Source organism: Aspergillus brunneoviolaceus, assembly GCF_003184695.1.
Source record: "Aspergillus brunneoviolaceus CBS 621.78 unplaced genomic scaffold BO95scaffold_46, whole genome shotgun sequence".
Lineage (NCBI taxonomy): Eukaryota > Fungi > Ascomycota > Eurotiomycetes > Eurotiales > Aspergillaceae > Aspergillus > Aspergillus brunneoviolaceus.
The window spans coordinates 35,770-52,447 of record NW_020290776.1 but is presented as its reverse complement, the minus strand read 5'-3'; the positions used below and the strand labels follow the sequence as shown (position 1 = coordinate 52,447).

The window sequence follows — 16,678 nt, the reverse complement described above, 5'->3', positions numbered from 1 at the left end:
TCGGAAACTTGACCGCATATCTATAGATGACGTCAACCCTTCAGACTCCTCATACGTGCTTACTATATATGAGTAGTTTGGGGATTTTTTTTCTGGAAGGCCTATACATTGATTTACTTTCACAAATCACAGCTCTTGATTGATAGCATACGTATGCCCAATGTCGTCCACAGCCCGGAACTTTCCCTTTGTCAGATTGAGTGATGGGATAAACATTCCACTGGTAAGTTGCTTCATGCCTTTCTCTCCGTCGCGTGTCTCGACGCCTCTTTTTACCGGCAGTGTCTTCCGGCTCACAAAATACTAATGATCATAACAGCTTGGGTACGGCAGTGGGACTGCCTGGTACAAGAAGGCAACGGATGAGAGTATAGATCGCGAACTTGTCGATTCCATAAAAACGGCTATTCGATTGGGATACCGTCACCTTGATGGGGCTGAGGTCTATGGTACGGAGCCTGAGATGGGTCTTGCCATCAAAGAAAGTGGCGTTGATCGGGAAGACCTATTTGTGACGACGAAGGTGAATACCAACATCGCTGACATCCCGGGGGCCATCGATCTGAGTCTTCGGAAGCTCCAACTCAGCTACGTCGATTTGTAAGTATACCGTACCTAGATCCGTTACATTAAACCCGTGAAGTATTTATGGGCGAGATAAAGATACTTGATCCATTCGCCGTTCTTTGCCGAGTCCGATGGTGATCTACAGACAGCTTGGGCTGCCATGGAACGGGTCAAGGCCGCTGGCAAAGCCCGGTCCATAGGAGTTTCCAATTTTCTCCAGGAGCACCTTGAAGCCATCTTGGGTACAGCCACAACGCCTCCGTCGATCAACCAGGTCGAGTTCCATCCTTACCTTCAACATGGTAGTTTGCTAGAATTTCATCGAGACAGAGGGATTACAACTGCTAGCTATGGTCCCTTAACTCCGATCAATCGCGCCAGGGGCGGTCCCCTTGATCAGATGTTGTCCGGTCTGGCCAAAAAGTATGCGGTCACTGAGGGAGAGATCTTGTTGAGATGGGTTATGGATTGTGGTTCCGTGGCAATTACGACCAGTAGTAAAGAATCCCGCCTGAGCAGCTACTTGCGTGCACTTGCCTTCGAGTTGACACCCAAGGAAGTTAACGAGGTGTCCAGACTAGGCCAGCAGGCGCATTTTCGAGCGTTCTGGGGGAATAAATTCTCTCCTTCCGACCGTTCATAGTGGTCTTTATGTATTTGTACAGTGTGTACGAGGTTAAACTCTTTATGTATTTGTACAGTGTGTACGAGGTTAAACGGTAACCTCTTGCCAATGAATCTGATTTCAACTGGCCTGTACGGAGTACCTTTGCCAAGGACTCCACAAACATCTACATAAGTTAAGGTCTGCGTTGAGAGTTCGGACAGCAAGGAAAGATCATGGAAAGCGAAGGTTTCAAGAAGATACAACAAGGAATTGATGGCAAACAAGAAGTCGATATCTCAATAATTCTTGTGAATTAGAGCCGAGAACTGATTTATGTACTGGTTGTTATACGGACGGAGTACGGAGAGTACTGCACCATACACCCTCCGCGCGCCCATCAAGTTACTGCCAAGCGGCTCCGCTTAGAACCCGGCCGGAGCATTGACCTAACCTATTACTGAACAACAAACTCCGTTCGGCTCATCTTCGACATTGACCCTCTACTCCCCTTTCGCTGTGAGCCTAGGGACATCTGTTATCCTAATTCTTGGGTTTGGGGTTTCTTTTTTATCCTTATGGCCAGATACTACAGCCATAGGTTCGGCATTGGCTTGGGCGCTCGATAGTGCAGTATATTAGGCATCGGCTTCTAGTCGGCAATCCACCTCGTGTCCAGGGCAGCCGAAACTCCTGAAAATTCATCTGCATAGAGGAAGTATTACTACTGTGGACCGCAGGGTCTGTGACTGAATATTGTTGAACAGGCTCTGCCACGGTAGCTGGCTATGCGCGGCTGAAGGGGACGCCGGGATTTCGAAGGAGACCCAAGGATCAGATCAAGGCGTGGGGCACTATATAGATCGATCACGAACTGATGAGAAGCTAACCGGAATCACGACACCAGACCGAATGCGATAACGCTGCTTGGATGTTCAACACCATTGGAATCCAGATCGCAAATAACACATGCAAACGCACAGCCATCTCAAAGAAGCCAGCAAAGAAGGGTGTTGGAGCTAGGAAGCTCAAGTGTGGGTGGAGACCTTCTTACAAGGAATTGCATGCTTGCTTTAGCTGCTGTCAATCTCTCACACATCCATTTGACGGACTGCCATGTCTGGAGAGCAATTTCGTCGCCCCGCGAACGCCGAATCGAGAGGAACCAAGAAAGCGAGCGAACACAGATCCAATATAGATCAAGACTCCATTGATCGGCGATTGAAGCGACTTAAAGATCAAGTCCTTCCACTTTACCCCTTCCTCCTTACTGTCCCGACTGATGTGCCTTTCCGTCTTGGAGGGCGCTTTGTCAACAACTGGGCGGTGAGTGATGACGGCCCTTTCACGCCAGAGGAACAGCAACTCCAATACATGACTTTTTTGACTCATCACGACGAAGAATCCTTGTTAGCCGCTGTGGGTGATTGGTCTGACAGTGCAGGAAACGTGATGTCTGATCAGCAATCCGGGCCTCAGAGTGCAGCTAGCACACCATCTTATAGTTCCCTGAAGAAGAAAATAAGCCTAAATGATTACAAAAACAGGAGAAAGTCAGCCGCACCTTCTGGCTCCCCTGTCAATCAAGAAGCCCCTTCCCAATCATCGACCGCTCAAACGCTCAATGGAAGCCAATCAACCAATAAAGCCAGTGGTTTCGTTGACGATATACAGGGATCGGTAGACAGGGCGGCTCCAGGGAACGTGCAATCCTCGCCTGGTGACAAGAATATGGATCGCAAACATCCTTTTGAAGCCGATAATGAGCCAATGAAATCAACTGGGAAGGGCCATGTCTCCTTTAAAAAAACCAAATTGTCTACTGATCCTACAGTAGAACCCACCAAAGTGGGACGACTGCGGAGCAATGGACTTCCTGCTCTCCTATCACCGACTTTGCCCCCAGTCTCAAGCAGCCCGAGACTGCCTCGACTTCTATCTCCAACACTTCCACCGGATCTGGAGAAAGAGTTGTCGATGCAAAATGTGGATTCTGTGTCTTTAGACTCCTTGCAGCGCCCAGATGTGTCAAATATTGATGCTTCGAATTTGCAGAAAGCCAAACCTGCTGTTCGTGGCTTTACCCACATGAGCTTGTCACCCATTTCCAGCCGGCAAAACAAAATATTGAACCCTGGTTCCATTAGAAGATCGAGTGTCCTTCAAGAACCTTCGGACGTTGGTTCATCTAGAACTACAACTACAAAAGTTGGCTCTCAACACCTACCCAAGGACGCTGTAATGAATTCAGTGGATACACGAACGAGTTACCACTCAAGTCATGCCAGAACGAAGTTTATCGTCAGATTGAGGTATGGCAGAGCGAACAGGAAGCGCGTTGAAGCCCTTCTAAAGTTCTCCGGTAAGAGGAAGATAGGTACATCAAGCTCACCCGTAAGAAGTGTTGATATTTCTCATGCTACAATATCTGGACAAGCTGTAGCGAAGGCTACAGCATCTGAGCGTGCAGAGAATGGTAGCAAGTTATCTCGCAACGATTTTAAAGTCAAAAATGACACGGCAAATATGTCTTCGAAAGAATGCTCGAAAGAGTCAAAACCTCCTATCATTATTGATCAGCCCCAGTCACCCAAATTTCCGAGCCCGCATACCAAACAGCTCCTGCAGGATAGGTCAAAGCAGATGCAGTCAACGTCAGGCAAAAGTTCCAGCTGTTCTGGTCAATATGAAGTGCCTGGAGGTACTGGCGAGAGAATGCCCATCCAATCCGGTGTGAAACATACAGCAGAGTGGCCGACACCTACCAAACCACCATCTCCTCAAACAGGTAGCGCTGCATCTCGGCAATGTGAGCGTCGGGCGTGGAAGGAGCAATACCAGAAATATGGGAACCTTGGCCGAGAACTGAAGCATGCCGCGGAACGTCATACAGCTAAAGATAACGCGACTGTTCTCGATGAAAAACTCGCGGTTGCTACGGCTGTGGAAGCTATCATATGCTTCATCCTGGCTTTTGTCGCAGATGACCACTTCAAGGCTCTAAGTCGCCAAGTGGCCGATTCTTCTTCATGGCTGTCCATTCTTGCCTATTGGCGCGTGGTGAAGAAAAACAGTGCACCCTATCCCCGATTGCACAGCCTATGTCTCATGCTTGGTGCTGTCTCGTATGATGCAATCCATGCACTTGATTTGGAAAGACTTGCAGTTACAGCTGTACCTGAAGAGCATACTGCTATTTCTACATTGGGCAGCGACGGGACAGCGGTTGCACTGGACGAGTATAGGAAAGCCCGAAGGGAATTCAACGAGCTGAAGCATCGACTTCCTGAGTGTTACCGAGAGTCTCAAAAGCTATGGCTGGAGGGCTCACGCGGTCTTTCTGAGAACGTCCTTGCTAGTGAATTCCCTGCCACATGGTCCAATCGATCAAAGAATTTCTCGGAGCAGGGGAAGCCACTTTCAAAAGCTGGTGACTTATCCATCGAGTACTTTCTTCCATTGAGAAAAACCAGTACACCTTCGGAGATTATCAAATTCAGTTGCGCAATTTTGAAAGAGTGGTGCACGAAGGAAGGCATTGGGTGGCGCAGTAGACTTGATGCTTAGCTCAGCTGGATTTTAATTGCTCGATATCCCCTTTGCATCTTCCACCTTGGCTTTTGAGCGCTCTGAGGTGGTATGCTGGAGCTTGCTGCCAATTCTTCTTTTATGATACCAACCTACCTTGTCATGTGTCCGAGTTGCACCTCTTTGCCCTTTTCTAGATCATGATCTACTCCCAACAATTGTGACTGTGCTTTACCTTGGCATCCCCACATCTAGTGCACACGTAGTAAGAGAGCTATTCAACCCTTATAGAATAAAACTACCATAAGAATTACCGTGCCATTTCTTGTCCTCTTCGTTGCACTGCTTTCAGCTGTGGTTCACTCCTAGCCCTATGTTTTGAAATTAATATTGGTACGGTTCGTGATGGTTAGTATAAATTACTAAAGACAGCACAATGAAATTTGCAAATCTATACGATAAATCCGAGAGAGAAAATTTACTAAGAAGCAGGACAGTGCACGGGAAGTGGAGATAGCAGAATTATATGACTGTAACAAGATTGCACAATATGATATGAAACAAACACAAAGTACCAGGTAAGTCAGTTTATGGAAATCACTTCTTATCTGCGATTGTCTAAGATGACCGAGGTACCACGAGGAAGGACATGTTGGTATCATATGTACCACATGATTATCGCATATAAATGTTTTGGATGACCTGTGCCCCGCACGCAGAATTGTATGAGGTCAGTGGATCATGGTTCGCTAGAAACTGTATAGCTGACCGAGGGAATAGGTTCTTGGCCAAAGAGCCAACCAGCTTCCCGACAATATCTGGCCTCCCGTCCATAGGTACCAACTTCACTGCTCCAGCAGATGACAGACGCATCGACAATATCAGCAATGACACTCTCGACGGCTCCCAAGATACTCCAGCCAATCGCTCCAGCAATCAACCCTATCATGTAGGCATAGAGACTCCCATGAGTCGCGCCATTTTCACTGGGCACGCGGAAGTTCCGCGCAGTACTAACCCAGCCTCCGAAACCAAGAGCGAGTGACATCATAAGGCGAGCAGCATGAAGGATAAGTTTAGATAGCCGGTATGAGACAAGGGGTGCGTAGTGTTCGCGAGACCAAGTAAATGACCGTGGATGCAAAGGTGTCATGGCTGCTGATGGCGCCAGATTTGTCATCTGCATCAGACCACGGGCTGATACAGTAAGTGGCTGAGAATGAATTGCAGCATAAGTGAGGGCAAGAGGATTTGTGATAACGGCCAATGGAGTCGGAACAAGGGAGTAGGCACAAAGACTAAAAACAGAGGAGATCCGGTTAGGGAGCAGCAGAAGTGGAAGCCGAATTAGCAAGACCAGAAGGCTAGACAAGCAAGCTGTGCCAAAAGATGTTGTGAGGCAATGATACGCGGCGGCTTGTATGATCTGTCTGGATGTTGGAGCGGGAGTACTGAATCTGTGAAAATACCACTGACTCACTGTTGCAGCTGTGATCGTACGTTGAATACCAGAGATGACTCCCAGAGACCACAGGTAGATCAGTACATAATAGGCTCCTAACCACCAACTGCTCGGATCCATGAAAACAAGCACAGATACTGAGGTGTGTCCCTTTAGAAACACGCGTGTGAACATGAGCATCCAACCCCACGTCCACACGACAGTGAGCAAAAGGACACCCAAGCCAAGAACCAGAAGCTCGATGTTTGCGGCAAGGATGCGGCAGGCAAATTCCAGTATGCCCACAGCTCGGCCTATAGCACGACGGCTGCGAATGATGTTATAGATCCAAGCACTGGCTATCACGAAAGGAATAGCTGACCCCCATCTCATGACTTTGTCTTGGATGCTCGACCCATGCCAGGCGCCACGAAAACTCGAGATGAAAGGATAGAGTGAGAAGGAATACAAAATGGCCGGTACGACGAATATGATAACATAGACTAGGACCCGTACATATGACCGTAGCAATGCGAGCCAAAGCAGAGATACAGATATCGAGACCAGAGTAAAAATTGCCAACCTGAAGAACGAGTTGTGGATAGTCGAGTATACTGCATCGCCCAATTTAGGTAGGTCAGAGGGTGGAGAAGTATGAAGATAAATAAGGAACGAAGTAGCAAAGAGGCAAGCGATGGATATCAAAAATAGTTGGCCCCAGAAAGCGTCATAGACAGGTGAGCCGACCCTAACCGATACGATCGACTCTTGGTATGAAGCTGGTGAGCTCTCACCTTGGAAGAGCGCCTGCGCCTCGGCGTTGTCTGGCCCTGGTGGCAGGGTGGATGAACCTATTCCAAGTCTATTCATTCGAGGCCCAGATTTTTCCCGAAATCGCTGGATCGAGGGTGGGGTGTCATCACCTAATTCCGGAGGCGTAGCTTCCTCGGAATGGGCGTCCGATATAACTGTGTCCTCCAAGCGAACATCAACGAGATTCTCGCCTCTTTGGAAGCTCATCCGGTTCGTTTGTAATTCCTCTCTAGGCTCAGCGGACAGGCCGTTGTTGAAGATCTGTGGATTTGGTGCATTATCGTCAAGACTGCCTTCGCGCCATGAGCTCCAAATACCCTTGCCCTTGGAGAGTGTCCGAGTGAGTTGTTGCGGCACGGATTCTTCTAGGCTGGAAAGGAATCTACCGTCTTCATCATTTTCTGAAGAGTCCATCAGATGGTTGATGCCAAAATGTCGTCGTGATTTCTGCAAGGCATAGAAATCTGCAATTTCCCGCTCGTGTTCGGTTTCATCGTCCTCCTCTCGGAATTCATCTGTGGCACTATAGAACAAAGGCGCTTGGTGAACCGGATTACGCGAGCCCAGAGCAAGATTGGAAAATTGCGAGGCGGCTGTTTGATACGGATCAACGGCCGCTCGCTGTAAAAAGGACCGTGACGAAAGAGATCGTGGATTTCCTGGCGGCTGAATCAAGCGTTCATGGCCTTTTCGGCGGGCATCGTCGTAATGAACTACCAACCGGGACTGCGATTGTGCGAGGAATCGAGAGGCGTCTGAGCATGTTATTAAGATGGGTACCCCCAAAACGTAGCATAGGATACCTTCTAGCATTTAACAGGGAATCATACATTCAGAGAACATTGTGTTTAAAACCTTTGGCCGACTTTGAACCTCTTATCTCTGCCGCTTTCCTGATCGTTCTTATTGCTTGGTGCCGAAAAGTGAGTCAAGTACTGGGTCATATATCACGCTCCCTGATAAGGATGCCGAGAATGTAGCGGTGAGCTCCTCTGAGTTCTTGACTCGCAAATCACAATGGACTCGTTGAGAAAGAACTACATAGCAGGGACTCCGTAGAGGAGAAAGAAAAGATCTCAAACAGGAGCCTCGTGATTTTGATTACAGGTGTATGAGTATCAAAGGAGGACTAAGGGAAGGAGAGGCAGCCCGCTTGGTGTACCGTGAGGAAGAGGGTTGGCCGCTGATGTAGCTTACAACCAGCCAGCGTCATATGGGCAAGGTCATGGTAACAGATGACTCAGCACTGGAGTAACTGATTAGTTAGTTAGTTCACTCAGTTAGTCAACTAATTGAATTAACTAAGAGTAAACGGGAAGTCAACTCAGACAAAATTAGTTACCTTGTGACTGGTACCTAGCAAATATGACGAAATTTCTTTCCGTCGGGCTTGAAATTAAGCCATCACCAGAGATACATACCTTCCGACAGTTGACCTCGGAACTGTAGCTTGAAATTAGCGTACGAGTGGGCTTCTCGATTTCCAGTTAGCCAGTCCCCACCATAGTAATAACCCACTACAATATTGCTAGTACGTAGTATTGATAGGCATTAACTTTTTAGTGCTAGTCCTGATCCGCAATACGGTGCCTAAGCACGCAAGTCCAAATAACGCGTTTTCCTCAAAGGTCCAACCCAAGCCAACGAACACATCCATCCTAGGCAATCTTACGATTTCTGATCCGCGATCGCAAGGGAAAGTTTTCTAAGTGTGCGTCGCAATCTTAGCTGACGGCCCCCAAAGAACCAAACCTTGGATGGGCTTCCCAACAGCTGGGGCTGGAGTATGACCTCACGAGTCTGATCTGCCGGACATCATAGAACCTCAGAAACAAGCTCCTCTACTTGATCATAGAGCTGCGTCGCTCTACTATACTCATGTCACAGCCATGGGACTACATCGCTAAGCTCGTCTGCATTGGCGACTCTGGAACTGGGAAATCCAGCGTGAGTTTCAAGGACAGTGACCTCAGCTAGGATGGCTCTGACAGACAGTACCCTATCTAGTTAACAATTCGACTCTGTGAAGGTCGCTTCTCATCCTCCCACGATGTCACGATCGGCGTGGAGTTTGGTTCGCGCATCGTCCCAGTTGGCCCGCCCGCATCAAAAAGTCTTGAACTGAGACTAGACTCCCATGCTCGAAGATCTCCAACATCATCGTCTGTTTCGTCACCTCCTTCCCAGACATCCGCCGCTGCTTCGGGACAATCTGCTGTCACTGGACTGCCCAGTCCTCCGCGCAAGGTCGTCGAGTGTCAAAAGAGAATGAAACTCTCTCTCTGGGATACGGCTGGTCAAGAAACATACAAATCCATAACCCGTTCTTACTTCCGCGGTGCTTCTGGTGCACTTTTAGTCTTCGACATCACCAGGCCTTCCACTTTCTTATCTTGTACACAGTGGCTTCAGGATCTACGGCAAATCGCCGAAGACGGGATTGTGATTATTTTGGTTGGAAACAAGAGCGATCTGGCAGATGACGGTTCGACCTCGAATCAGAGAAGGGTGACCAGGCAGGAAGCCGAAGAGTGGTGCCGCCAGAATAATGTTGCAAATTATGTTGAAACTAGTGCAAAATCTGGCGATAACGTCGAATGTGCGTTTCTCGAGGTAGCTGACATGATCTACCACAATATTGAAGCCGGTAAATACGACCTACACGATCGCCGCAGCGGCGTCAAGGGCTTTGGCGCTACCGGTGGACCGAATCGTGGCGCCCCCAGGACCGTTACCCTGGGCCTGAACGATGCAATGCGCACCAGTGGAAATGGTGTCGTTGGTGGTTGTTGCTAATGGCTATACGGGTACCATCTGGACAACCAACTAGGCGGGTCGTGTGACTTACACAATAAAAGCTCATTCTCACACCTAACTATTCTAATTTCTAAACAAGCAGGGGAAAGTAGCTCAGCCACGTATTCTACATGTCTGGCAAACTACATCCACAAACAAAAGAACAGATTTCTCAAGGATCTCCAAGAGACCTGAGACGGAAGGAGGCTTCTCCCATGAATTGTGGTTAAATACAACATAGATTCGGTTGCTCAAGTAAATGAGCAGGCGCCCTAGTGGACATGTTAAATCAAAGAATGGAGCAATGGAGCAGGCCAGTAGGTCCTAGGAAGAAGGTCGACATTTTGGTGTGATCGGAAGATTGAACCTCAATTACCAATTTTCCACCCACTCAGCCAGTTTAGATGCTTCCAATTCTGGCTTGGGCCCTCAATACCAAATACCACAACACGGAAGTATAAGAACAACCCGAATATCACAATATACAGCATTGTGTATAATACCACGCGTAACTTATCACTGGCCGTCCGAGTGAACCAATCGACACAGAACCCAAATGTAAGTATGGCGTAATACAGAGCCGGATAGTAATGATGGACATAGGTCACCCGTGCCATAACCACGAAAGGTAAGTAATGCAGGATCCACCCCACAACCGGATATAATCCTGAGTAATGTATATGGTCAATTTCAGCTTGTGTGAGCTCATTGTAGCCTCGCTGCCAGCGCACAAGGTACCAGAGAACTAGAAGTCCGAAGGCAGCGAGACTGGCACTACTGCCCCAGTATACGAAAGGGTTTCCTAGAAGATAGTATTTGACAGTGGTATCATCCCAGGAACACATGCGGAGACCAACGTTCAAAATTGGCCACTGCCAAAACTTTGAGGCGAGATCGTCCTGCTTGTCTGGATCAGGGACCAGGGCGTTGTTGGATGTCATCATGGCGACATTCAAATGAATGAAGTCTTTCCAAAATGGCGACTTGTAAGAACCAGGATCTCCCGGTGGAACTAAAATAAGAGTGAGTAAACCGAACGCCACGATGGGCAGATGACAGAAAAGGGGGACAGTGCTCACGTCTCTCGTTGTGATGGGACTCGACATTCCAGTGCGTATACACATCATTGGGCTTGTTTTCCTTGACACAGGTAGTTTCGATCTGCTTGAAACCCCACTGTGGGAGATTCACATTTCCAGCCCTCAGGTAGCAACCTAGGACAGGGTGCTTCAGGCGAAACGCCGTGGTAAGGGTTCGGACTCTACTCCTGTCCTTGGAAGCGACATCGTCAACAACTTCAATTGCCCAATGATCTTTGTCGTCTCCAATAGTAATGTTGCCATAGCAGGATACTTCGTAGTGGCCTTTAGTTACTGGCGCTGGGATCGCATGCGAGTGTAGATTTCGGCCTGTTTGCCCATGAATTAAGCGTACCACATCGCCGTCGCCGATAAACCTCAGTGGGCCATTAGCATCATACTCCATATCCTGTCGATTGGGGTAGATAAACCAGTCATTGTTCGCGTCTTTATGGTGGTAACATGTGACTTGCTGTTGAGCAGATCCTTCAGGATAAGTTTGAACATGCGAATGCAACAGGCCACCACCGTAGCCCATGTTCTTCAGGGTAACCCTCGAGCCAAAAGCAACTTCAAGAGGACTGTCCTGCCCAACTTCAGTCCCCTTAAGATTTGCCTGGAAGAGTGAACTCATTTGGGCGTCACCAGGGCCACTATTTTCCAATATCCAAAAATGGGCGTAGAAAGAAAGAATGTAGACGATACATGGCAGAAGTATCAAGCCTGCAATGCGAGCCAGCAAGTGGTTCGCTAACACAGCCTGTCATTTTTTAGCAACGGTCTTGGTCATTAAATATACCATAACGTACCCTTCGCATCTTCACGTCGCCGAATTTGTTCCATAGGTCTTCAACTGTGTACAGCCCGACGATCGCTGTGCAAAAAAATCCAACCCATTTGACGCTGCAGACACAGCCAATGCTAACGCCGGTGAGGAAAAGCCATGTGAACCATTCGAGGGAAAAACTATTCGCCTGCAATCGATGGAACTTCGCCCAGCATAGAGTGGTTGTGAAAGTGAAACATAGTAGCATAGAATCGAGTAGAATGAACCTCGAGATTGTCGCATACGAGTTCTCAAATAGTACCATCAAGCTGATAAGCCACACAGTGGCTCGGCGAAAACCGAGCTCGCGAGCGGTAAAATATGCCAAAGGGACGCAAGCTGCACCAAAGGCAGCATTGAATACACGCATGAAGGTGTAATTGACATCCTGAGGGTATTGTTCTCCGGACTTAAACTCGAAGGAGCCGTTGTAGCCAGCGAGATACCCGGATAGTCCGACCAGCATCTTGCCTAACGGGGGGTGGACATCGAAGTAGAATTCGCGCTTCAGATAATGAGACCCAAATTTGCCAAAACTAGATAGCAATGAGCAATGGATTAGCCCAGTGGTGTACATACTTTTCCAGAACAGTGTCATTCTTACTGCGCTTCATCCCACGTGACAATATTCGAACGTCCAATGCGATACATGCGAGTGAAAATAGACATTACTGTGAGCAGCAACGGTGCGATGATAGGCTCCCAGTAGGCTATGTCAGAATCCAGTCGAGGCTACACCTCATAGAACGTATGTGAGCTGCATTTCAATACCACCTGTTGACAGTGTATATTTGGCAGACAGTAGATGATGCTCACCTTGTATTTCACTTCCATCGCAGCATTGTGATTTTGATCTGATATAACATTCGGCTTCCCCCCACGTGCAATCGTCCTGCGCCTTAAATCAGGTGCGAGATTCGCACCAGTGCTTGAGCCGGTTGTTTCGGCCATAGCTCAGAGAGAAAGGGAAGAGAAAGAGTAAGAAAGACGTCTGTTGTAGCTTTTGTAGCTGAAAGTGAAAGGGACTGGATAGTACAGTCTTGAACTGGCACAATCTGGCACAGTGAACCTAGCGGAAATTGAGACTTGATTTCAGATGAAAGGGGTCATCTCTTGAACTCCCGCGAGAAGCTTCATATGTCAGTAGAGAAAGACTGCGGAAGATGACTGTTTGAATGAATGTAAGGGGTTTAGATGAAGGATTTGCAGTGGCAGTGGGATGAGTTGTTTTCAGAATAATTCGACAAGGTAAGTAGGAAGATAACACGAAAAATAAAAAGATTAGAGTTCTTGACAGAAGTGAACTGCAGGACCAAGAGAAGATTGAAGGAAATGGCGAGGGGCAAAGACAGGTATGGAAAAGGCGCAGCACATTCAGGTGAAAGTGAGAGTTGGCCTGGAGTTAACATGGAAAGCCCGGGCGCATGTTTGAATGGTTTCCGCCCCACTTGGGGGCTATTGAGGACAGCAGACCCAGACAACCCGGATCCATGATAAGCACATTCCCTCATTAGTTGTTGACACTGAAGATGCGATTCTATGGCGCATTGAGTTTGCCCCGATTCGCATACTTTACAAATGAGTTTTCATATATATGGCAGCTGCTTCTAGAGAAACATAAGGTTCCGCCAAGTACTACATATAAGTATAAAGATGGGTTATATCTCACGAGCACATTACATCGTCATGCTGCTAGCTTGTATTTAAAACACAACGCGATAATTCTGGTCCGCGCTTCTATCCCAAAAAAATTCAGTATGAGGGCATCGGAACGAACACAAACACAAAACAACGACATCTAAAAACGGAAAGAGGCAAAACATTCCCAGCGCAGGTTGCTTGAATAACAAACTAGGTCAATATTGCGCGCCCAAAGGTGAAAACACGATCGAGGCAGAAAAGGGCAGCACCGCAGTTTCCTGCAATTTAAGGGCACGTTAGCAATACAATGACCGACTGCCCTAGTCATTCTCCTCCTGCCCAAGGCGGCTATATTGGTTGTTTTGTGCCGAAGACCTAGACCCCTTATGACGGGTTATCATATTGGAGATCCAACCGCCGAATCCCTCCGATCGACTAGCATGACCCTCTGGATTTACGGGCCTAACAGACTTATTATGGGCACTAGGGCTCATATTGGGCGGATCAATGTCCAATCCAGGAATCGCATTATCCGCTCCCAGAGGACCATATTGTCGCCTAATGTCGAGCGAAGGCACAGGTGAGCCGGCACTCATCAAGGAGCCACGTTCCGCCTGGGTTGCTGGAGTCGGCATAGAGGTCGTTGCATCGCCGAACAAAGTATCCATATCCTCCAACCGGACACCACTTGTCTCCGGATATAGGAAATACACTAAATGATAATTGTCAGGTAGGCCGTGACTGTGCGAGAGATTACAAGGGTACTGACCTAACACAAAGCTGCATGCACAGAAGAAAGCATGGACCAGGTAGAGACGCCACTTGATTGCGGCTTGGAGGACGGGTGTGATTTCCCCAACCAGCCAATTGAAGGCCCAATTTGCCGCAGTGCTAAGACTCGCGCCCTTTGCACGGATGCTTAAGGGCAAAATTTCGGGGGGGTAGAGCCACGGTATAGGTCCCCAAGATGCGCCAAAGGCAGCATTGTATATCATGACAAAGATGACCGTGAGCGTTGGTGTTGCCGCAACATCTATATAGATGAAATACGAGATCAAAGACAAGGACACAATCATAGCCACTGCCCCTGAGAGAAGAATTGGCCGTCTTCCCCACCGGTCGACAAGATACCACGGAGGAACCGTAGAAGCAAGATAGGATATGGCGTTTATGCCGGTCATTAGAATAGCATCACGGCCAGCCCACCCTGCAGATTCAAAAACGAGTGGGGCGTAGTAAGAGATGACGTTGATTCCGTTCAGCTGAGCCAATGCCTGTGCTGACATTGCAATCAATACCCGTCTATAGTAACGTTTGAACATGTCGCTGTAGGATCTCTCGCCCTCTTGCCGTTGAAGAAGAACATTCATCTTGATCTCTCTGTATTCTTGTCTGGCTTTGTCGTTGTGCAAATCACCCTTGCCATATAAGTTCGCTATAACGACCATACCTTCCTCGTCGAAATCGTTATCTAGTAGCCACCTGATCTGCTGTAAGATATGTACCCAGTGAACACATGTGACTGATTATAAAACACTTACCTGGGAGATTCGCAGATGATCAGACTACCCACACCAAGCAAAGCACCCATGATGCATTGACAGAGCAGAGGGAGACGCCAGGAGTAATTACTATCTATGAAGCTGCAGAAATAGTCAACCCAGACACTTGCAGCGTAGCCGGAAATATTCCCCGTGAATTCAATGCATGCTAGCTTTCCACGGTTATGGGGGGGCTATTTGAGAGAGTGTCAATATAAACCGTGCAATCGCTTGGGTTGGGCCAGTGGTAATATTTACCGAGATCTCCGACTGATAAACGGGCACGATGGTAGAGAGTGCTCCAACCCCTAACCCTGCAATGATACGGCCGACCATCATCATAGGCAGACCAGTCGCAAATGCCTGGAATGCGCCACCAACGAAGAAGACGATTGAACCATAAAGTATCGTTTTGCGACGCCCGATCAGGTCGCCAACTCGCCCAACAAGTAGGGATGAAACGAATGCTCCAACTTCTAGAATCGCAACAACAGTGCCAATCGCAGCTCGTGATGGTTGATTGAAGTAATCCTTGAAATACCAACCCCTAAGATTCATCAGCTATCGTCATCTGAATTTGGCATTGCTGAGCATGAAACACATACGTTATGATGCCAGACATCACTCCTTGGTCATAGCCGAAGAGAAAGACGCCTAAAGATACAAAAACACTCGTGAAATACCTACATGACGTCAGCTCAGCGCATAGGAATAGTTTGTCACTCAATCTGGGTTGGCCTTACAGCAATGGTTTGCCAACCAAGCCATGCATCTGGGCATTTTGTCGATTGTTTGGGGACATTATCGTTGCTAAGATGCGTTCTGCACGTGAAATCCGCCTGGGCAGTGGCTGAGGTATCTCAATCGATGTCTTCTCGGTTGCGAAACTGCCAATGTATGGCTGGTGTAGTATGCGGATACGCTTTGGCTGTTTGGGTCGAACCTGGGAGCCAATTGGGTACGATGTATCTAGTTCTGGTCGGTTTGAAAGGTTAGTCTGTAGTGGATGCTCTGCATCAGCCGGCTGTTCGGCCAAATCTCCACTGTCAGTCCAGACAAACTCTGAGTTAGCCGATGATAGCGAAGAACGCCGTCGACTTTCCCCCTCAGCCGCCGACTGCCCTACGTCGCCTGACGCAGCACTTGAAAATCGCGTTTGAGAACGTAGGTGCCGCAAGGGTATGCTCGAAGAAGTATGCCGTCGAGATGTTTGAGAAGGAATGTTGGCGGTGATGATGGGCTGGACGTGACAGCCCTTTGCCCCCGGAACGATTTCAGTCCTCTTCTCTATTTTATGATATAATTGACCGGTTTCCTTGACCACCCCAATCAAGAATAAAAAAGAACGGTATCAGGCGAAGCCCACAGACTAGCTGTGCACCAGCCGTGGTTCGCCTGTTGGAAAAAGGGGTTTAGAAGGCGACGCCTGGAGTAGGGCACGACCGTCAGTTCGCAGGTGGAGGTTAGAGTAACGAGGCACTGCACCGGGACTGAAGGGGCACGCCAGAGCGAGGAACATTCAAGTTGAGCGAAAGTGTGCAGCAAAAGACAAGTGCATGGAAAAGTACTGTGGGCGGAGAGCGGTGATGCACTGATTGACACTGGTCATAAGGCCACTCACGAGACAGTTACCAACTTGGTTGGTCGACGCAGGATGACGGAGTCCGGAGCCTGACAGCCGAGAATGGTAAGATAGCACGGAATGATGGCACGAGATCAGAGGGGGTAGATTAAACACAAGATTTTGTTAATAAGGAGCATACTAGCCTCACTGAGCACATCGATTATCAGTATACCATAGAAATCCCAAGGCTACTTTGGTAGAAATTCAACGGCTGTTAT

General features: G+C 48.2%; 6 protein-coding genes across 6 annotated transcripts; 3 read left to right on the top strand and 3 right to left on the bottom strand.

Moving 5' to 3' along the window:
- The first annotated feature begins 47 nt into the window (after positions 1-47).
- On the top strand, positions 48-1,295 carry BO95DRAFT_416771 (aldo/keto reductase). Its single transcript, XM_025584397.1, has 3 exons — positions 48-223; positions 320-600; positions 664-1,295. Exons 1-3 carry the CDS (start codon positions 161-163, stop codon positions 1,208-1,210), a joined length of 891 nt encoding a protein of 296 aa, XP_025440731.1. The 5' UTR covers positions 48-160; the 3' UTR covers positions 1,211-1,295.
- Positions 1,296-2,287: 992 nt separating this feature from the next.
- Positions 2,288-4,955, top strand: BO95DRAFT_392374 (uncharacterized protein; the record flags this gene model as incomplete). The annotated part of the gene is made up of 4 exons (XM_025583644.1): positions 2,288-2,825; positions 2,928-3,245; positions 3,339-3,676; positions 3,725-4,955. 4 exons carry the CDS (start codon positions 2,288-2,290, stop codon positions 4,736-4,738), a joined length of 2,208 nt encoding a protein of 735 aa, XP_025440730.1. The 3' UTR covers positions 4,739-4,955.
- Positions 4,956-5,150: 195 nt separating this feature from the next.
- Positions 5,151-8,240, bottom strand: BO95DRAFT_444305 (uncharacterized protein). Its single transcript, XM_025586854.1, has 2 exons — positions 7,784-8,240; positions 5,151-7,708 (listed from the first exon to the last, which is right to left on the bottom strand). Exons 1-2 carry the CDS (start codon positions 7,794-7,796, stop codon positions 5,439-5,441), a joined length of 2,283 nt encoding a protein of 760 aa, XP_025440729.1. The 5' UTR covers positions 7,797-8,240; the 3' UTR covers positions 5,151-5,438.
- A 161-nt stretch (positions 8,241-8,401) lies between these two features.
- On the top strand, positions 8,402-10,028 carry BO95DRAFT_444304 (secretion related GTPase SrgD). Its single transcript, XM_025586853.1, has 2 exons — positions 8,402-8,900; positions 8,961-10,028. The coding sequence occupies exons 1-2, from the start codon at positions 8,832-8,834 to the stop codon at positions 9,747-9,749; spliced, it is 858 nt and encodes a 285-aa protein (XP_025440728.1). The 5' UTR covers positions 8,402-8,831; the 3' UTR covers positions 9,750-10,028.
- On the bottom strand, positions 9,831-13,045 carry pmt2 (protein O-mannosyl transferase). Its single transcript, XM_025584396.1, has 5 exons — positions 12,471-13,045; positions 12,259-12,386; positions 11,638-12,190; positions 10,829-11,588; positions 9,831-10,761 (listed from the first exon to the last, which is right to left on the bottom strand). Exons 1-5 carry the CDS (start codon positions 12,603-12,605, stop codon positions 10,118-10,120), a joined length of 2,220 nt encoding a protein of 739 aa, XP_025440727.1. The 5' UTR covers positions 12,606-13,045; the 3' UTR covers positions 9,831-10,117.
- BO95DRAFT_454350 (putative MFS monosaccharide transporter) lies at positions 12,788-15,608 on the bottom strand (the record flags this gene model as incomplete). The annotated part of the gene is made up of 7 exons (XM_025588262.1): positions 12,788-12,821; positions 13,767-14,007; positions 14,065-14,777; positions 14,837-15,030; positions 15,095-15,383; positions 15,442-15,519; positions 15,580-15,608. The coding sequence occupies 7 exons, from the start codon at positions 15,606-15,608 to the stop codon at positions 12,788-12,790; spliced, it is 1,578 nt and encodes a 525-aa protein (XP_025440726.1).
- Between the last annotated feature and the right edge of the window lie 1,070 nt (positions 15,609-16,678).

What these genes read in the sequence shown, in the direction of transcription:
- BO95DRAFT_416771 (XM_025584397.1), top strand. Translation starts at nt 161, where the DNA reads ATGTCGTCCACAGCCCGGAACTTTCCCTTTGTCAGATTGAGTGATGGG. An exon ending in ATGGGATAAACATTCCACTG is followed by an intron (nt 224 to 319) that starts GTAAGTTGCTTC and finishes TGATCATAACAG; the next exon opens with CTTGGGTACGGCAGTGGGAC. An exon ending in CAACTCAGCTACGTCGATTT is followed by an intron (nt 601 to 663) that starts GTAAGTATACCG and finishes GGCGAGATAAAG; the next exon opens with ATACTTGATCCATTCGCCGT.
- pmt2 (XM_025584396.1), bottom strand. Translation starts at nt 12,605, where the DNA reads ATGGCCGAAACAACCGGCTCAAGCACTGGTGCGAATCTCGCACCTGAT. An exon ending in CGATGGAAGTGAAATACAAG is followed by an intron (nt 12,387 to 12,470) that starts GTGAGCATCATC and finishes TATGAGGTGTAG; the next exon opens with CCTCGACTGGATTCTGACAT. An exon ending in GCGACGTGAAGATGCGAAGG is followed by an intron (nt 11,589 to 11,637) that starts GTACGTTATGGT and finishes AAAAAATGACAG; the next exon opens with GCTGTGTTAGCGAACCACTT.
- BO95DRAFT_444304 (XM_025586853.1), top strand. Translation starts at nt 8,832, where the DNA reads ATGTCACAGCCATGGGACTACATCGCTAAGCTCGTCTGCATTGGCGAC. An exon ending in CTGGAACTGGGAAATCCAGC is followed by an intron (nt 8,901 to 8,960) that starts GTGAGTTTCAAG and finishes TACCCTATCTAG; the next exon opens with TTAACAATTCGACTCTGTGA.